General features: G+C 38.7%; 1 protein-coding gene across 1 annotated transcript in view; it reads left to right on the top strand.

The window, feature by feature from the left end:
* Positions 1-5,163, top strand: part of LOC112067311 (zinc finger protein 30-like) — a 27,960-nt gene extending 22,797 nt beyond the window's left edge. Inside the window, exon 5 of the mRNA XM_055079256.1 lies at positions 4,298-5,163. Coding sequence (XP_054935231.1) covers positions 4,298-5,163 — 866 coding nt within the window. The remainder of the gene's footprint in view (positions 1-4,297) is intronic.
* Positions 5,164-5,536: the final 373 nt, after the last annotated feature.

A 5,536-nucleotide genomic window follows, 5' to 3' on the forward strand; every position in this document is an offset into this window, starting at 1 on the left:
GGTATGCGGGCCTCCCTCTGTTGTGGCCTCTCCCGTTGCGGAGCACAGGCTCCGGACGCGCAGGCTCAGCGGCCATGGCTCACGGGCCCAGCCACTCCGCGGCATGTGGGATCCTCCCAGACCGGGGCACGAACCCGGTTCCCCTGCATCGGCAGGCGGACGCGCAACCACTGCGCCACCAGGGAAGCCCTAGTAGCTGTTTTATAGTTTACATTTTACTTTCTACACATATGATTAAGTAATCTACGATTAAGGACATTTTTGTTTCTTAATTTTTCTCCTGCATGCCTTTATTTATTTTTTGATTTATTGCACTGCCTGGAACCTCTAGTCCAATGTTGAGTAGAAGTGGTGAGGGCATAACTTTTTATTGTTCTGATCATATGTGGTAGGCATAATTCTCTCACCGTTGGATATGGTGTTAGCTGTGGGTTTTTTGCAGATGATTTTTATTAGGATAAGTTCTTTTTATGAGGGATGGATGTGGCTTTTATTAAATGCTTTTTTAAAAAAATTTTTTAGACATGATCCATATGGGTTTTTTAAATTTTATTTTGTTAATATAGTAAATTATATTGATGAATTTTTCAAATATTAAACCAATCTTGTATTCCTGGGATTGATCATCTCTATGGTCTGAATGTTTCTACCCCCCAGTATTATACTGAAATCCGAACCCCCAAAGTCGATGGCATTAGGAGGGAAAGCCTTTGGGAGATGCTTAGGTCATGAAGGTGCAGCACTCATGAGTGGAATTAGTGTTCTTATTAAGAGTTACCACAGAGATTTCTCACCCCTTACACCATATGAGGATGCATTGAGAAGGCACTGGCTATAAACCAGGAAGGCCTTCACCAGAATATGACCATACTGGTCCCTTGATCTTGGACTTCTCAGCCTCTGGAACTGTGAGAAATAAATTTCTGTTGTTTATAAGCTACCCAGTCTTTATTTTTTGTTATAGTAGCCCAAAAGGACTAAGACAGGCATTACGTATTACCTTGTTTATATATTGATGGATTCTGTTAGTTAAGATAGTGTTTAGTATTTTGCATATATGTACAAGGTTTTATAGTGTGTAATTTTCACTTCTTATACTGTTTTTCTCCTGTTTGGTATCAGAGTAACTAGCTGCATAGACTGATTCACTCCTCTTTTTGGAATAGAGGAATAAACAATTTTGGAATAAACAATTTTGGAATAAACAATTTTCAAATTGTTTACTAGGTATAGTGTTGCCACACTGATTTATATCCTTCTCATGCATGTGTTGTTGTTGGTAAGAGTGAATGTTGTACTGATCTATACCCAAATATCAAATTAGGAAATCTTCTCTGGCTGTTTTTGTCCCAGCATTCCCCTCTTGCTTTCCAGTTTGGCAGTGCTCCCTCTCATTGTTCTTATAGCCAGAAACATTGTGGAGTTTCTGTTGGAATTTTTGTAGCCCACGCTTACCCCACAATAACTGGGATCTGCCCTTGAAGCAAGGACATGAGAGTGAGTTAAGCAAGAAACTCAGCTCAGTCTGGGTTGCTTTGTAAAGTCTGACTCCTTTCCAAAGCCCTCCTGCTTTTATTTACAGCCCTTATGTAGTTAATTTTTGTATTTTGTCAAGTGTTAATAGTTGAAATCAGAGAGGGGGCAGGCTGTAGGAACTTCATGCTACCATACTGGAACTAGAACTTCTTCAATTAAGGAGTTATTTGATGAGAAATAATTTTTTTCTCTTGTATCATTGCTGATTCATTGCTTTTTATTGCATGGTTTATTATCTGTCACAATCATTTTTATGCTACTGTCTTTTTAGTTTTGGCCAGTCAAAACTCTCCAAGGCTTTGAATTCTTCCTCTCTTTTTGGCATAAGATTTCTAGGGTTATGCCTGCTGGCTTCCTAAATTTTCCCTTTGTCCAGTTATGCTGTATCCATATTTTAGATCTAGATATTGAGAAATTACAATATAGGTGTTGAAATATGCTTATGACACTTCTTAATTTTTTCCTGGCAGCTTTTTTTCTGTTTATTCTGTAGCATCTGGTTGGTTTAGCCTTTCTCTTCTGTGTTCAATTTTAATAAATTTTCCTAGAAAGTTATCCATACTTTCAAAAGTATTCACATAGTACCCTTGTAATTTAAATAAATTCCTCTGTGGGTTTTTTTTTTTAGATTAATTATTTATTTATTTTTGGCTGTGTCGGGTCTTAGTTGTGGCATGTAGGATCTTCTGTTGTGGCACACAGGTTCTTTGTTGAGGCACGCAGGGTTCTCTCTAGTTGTGGTGTGCAGGCTCCAGAGCACATGGGCTCAGTAGTTGTGGCACGTGGGCCCAAGGGTGCGTGGGCTCTGTAGTTGTGGTGCACAGGCTCCACAGCACGTGGGCTCCATAGTTGCAGCACACGGTCTCTCTAGTTGTGGCACGTGGGCTCAGTAGTTGCAGCGCGTGGGCTTAGTTGCCCTGCAGCACGGGGGATCTCAGTTCCCCGACAAGGGATCGAACCCGCATCCCCTGCATTGGAAGGCAGATTCTTAACCACTGGACCACCAGGGAAGTCCCCCTCTGTGGTTCTTGTTTTCCTCTTTTCTTATTTTTATTTGTTTTTAACTGTCTTTAATTGGTTTATCTAATATTTCTTATAATGATTTTTTTAAAGCACCAGCTCTTTACTTGTTAATGTTACTGTTTTCTAACTCATTATGTTCGCCTTTTATCTTTATTTTTATGCCTCCCTCTATTTTGTTGTTTATTTTCTACATATTAGGCTTTGATTCTCAACTCACCTTTTTTATAGAGATAATTATTTTAAGTTTTGAGTTCTCTGCATGGTGAAATTGAATGCCCAAGATTCAGATATGTGCTTATTTTCTGTGTAGTCCATTTACTAGAACTCTTTTATTTCAGTTTTTTCTTTCCACAGTGATCTAGCATTTTTGGAGAGGGCATTTCCATTTCCAGATGAAAGGGCTTTTGGTTTTCTAATATTTATTAATTTCTATTGTTACTCAATTTTGAAGAGTGTTGTTAATATTATTTCAACTTTTTGTACACATACCATACTCTAGTTACAAGAAGATGTTTTTTGCCCTCAACTTATAGCTCCCTCATTAAACGCTTTGGATTTTGCTCAAGATACTTCATACAAATTTTTATCATTCAGCCCACAACTGCCAATTCTTTTTAATATAATTCTTGGCATTCTTCTAGACTCTTCTATATAATTCAAGTTCCCTCTTTTGCCCAATGTCCCTAAATGTTCAAAATACCATACAATGGTATACCTGGTATATGTCAGAGAATTGATGGACATACTTTTCTGAGGATGACCAGAATGGTTGGGGTTGGTTAAAAGGGAAAGCTAGAGAGGACCTGAGAAAAGATATGAAGGAATGAAACAGGTTGAACATATGTAAGGATCATAAATAATAAAGTGTCAGGGGAGGAATAACTAAGTAAAGACTCTCAATAACTTAATGTGTTATGAAGAACAAATAAAAGCACATGTGGCTATGCACAGGAGGGAAAGAGTCACAGTGGCAGAAATGTGTATTTTTAGGGGAATTATAATTGAAGAATGATCAGGTATAATTGCTTTTTTTTTTTTTGCGGTACATGGGCCTCTCACTGTTGTGGCCTCTCCCGTCGCGGAGCACAGGCTCTGGACGCGCAGGCTCAGCGGCCATGGCTCACGGGCCCAGCTGCTCCGCGGCATGTGGGATCCTCCCAGACCTGGGCACGAGCCCGTGTCCCCTGCATCGGCAGGCGGACTCTCAACCACTGTGCCACCAGGGAAGCCCTATAATTGCTTTTTTAAATTTTATATGTGTATATATTTATATTTTAGATGGAAGTGGTATTTAGAGCTGGCTGATACTGGCTCTCCAGGGACAAGATTTTACTTATCATCCTAAGTCCAGGTTCAATTACATTACACTGATAGCTTGGAATTGCCTGTGGTGGGAGTATTTACACCACAGACATTGGCAAACACTACAAATCAGGGCTGGATGTGTTCTGTGTGTGTCTTTGTTTACCAGTGCTCTACTGCATAAATTTACTTTTTCTGAGCCCTCCTTTTAAATTTTCAAGTTTTATAACTGTATTTTAGAGTTCTTTAAACCATCTCTAATGGGTGAAATTTTCAATTTTCTCTTAATTCTATAAAATGTTTTGTGGTCAAAGAAACTTTTTTTTCCTATTTGTTTTAGATTTGGACTCAAGATATGAAATAATCAGCAATGGAAAAACATACATTTATACAAAACGTTCATCTCTTACTCTACATCTCACAATTGATAATGGAGGGAAACCATATGAATGTAAGGAATGTGGGAAGGCCTTTAGTCGTCATACAGACCTAAGAGTACATCAAATAATTCATACTGGTGAGAAACCGTATGAATGTAGGGAATGTGGCAAGACCTTTAGTTGTCTTACAGACTTTAAAGTACATAAGAGAATTCATACTGGTGAGAAACCCTATGAATGTGAAGAATGTGGGAAGGCCTTTAGTCGTGCCTCAAACCTTGCTCAACATGGAAGAGTTCATACTGGTGAGAAATCCTATGGATGTAAGGACTGTGGGAAGGCCTTTAGTGACGTTGGAACACTTAGAATACATCAGAGAATTCATACTGGTGAGAAACCCTATGAATGTAAGGAATGTGGGAAGGCCTTTAGTCAAGCCTCAAACCTTATACAACATGACAGGATTCATACTGGTGAAAAACCCTATGAATGTAAAGATTGTAGGAAAGCTTTTAGTCATGCTTCACATCTTGTTAGACATGAGAGAATTCATACTGGTGAGAAACCCTATGAATGTAAGGAGTGTGGAAAGACTTTTAGGAGTAGCCATCAACTTACTATACACCACAGATTTCATACTGGTGAGAAACCCTATGAATGTAAGGCATGTGGGAAGGCATTTAGTGTGTATGGACGCCTTACTCGACATCAGAGTATTCACAGTGGTGAGAAACCTTTTGAGTGTAACAAATGTGGGAAGTCCTTTAGGCTCAGTTCAAGCCTTAAAGTACATCAGAGTATTCATACTGGTGAAAAACCCTTTGAATGCCACAAATGCGGGAAGTCCTTTAGACTTAGTTCAATGCTTAAGGTACATCACAGAATTCATACTGGAGAGAGACTTTATTGGATATATGTATAGTAGACAATGGAATTATACCACTTGAGAAACAATTTAAATGAAGAGAATATAAGAAGGATTTTACATGGTTCAGTTCTTATAAAGCATCAAAAAATTTAGGCTGGCAGGAACTCCTTGGAATTTAAACAATGTTTTAAGTTTTTCAGTTATGATCCAAATACTGTTCACCTTCAGAGAATTTATACAGTACTTTATATTAGAAAATCTTTTATGGCATTCCCCCTTTTTCACTATTCACTGAGTGCCCAGGCTCTTTGGCCAAGGTTGCAAGGCAGATTAAGTGCCACCAAGAAAAAGACCAGTGCATGATTTGAGGTCATGGAGAATAGTAAAAATATACCCCAGGATCAAGTAGAACAGTGTTTACTTATAG

This window comes from Physeter macrocephalus, chromosome 17 (assembly GCF_002837175.3).
Source record: "Physeter macrocephalus isolate SW-GA chromosome 17, ASM283717v5, whole genome shotgun sequence".
Lineage (NCBI taxonomy): Eukaryota > Metazoa > Chordata > Mammalia > Artiodactyla > Physeteridae > Physeter > Physeter macrocephalus.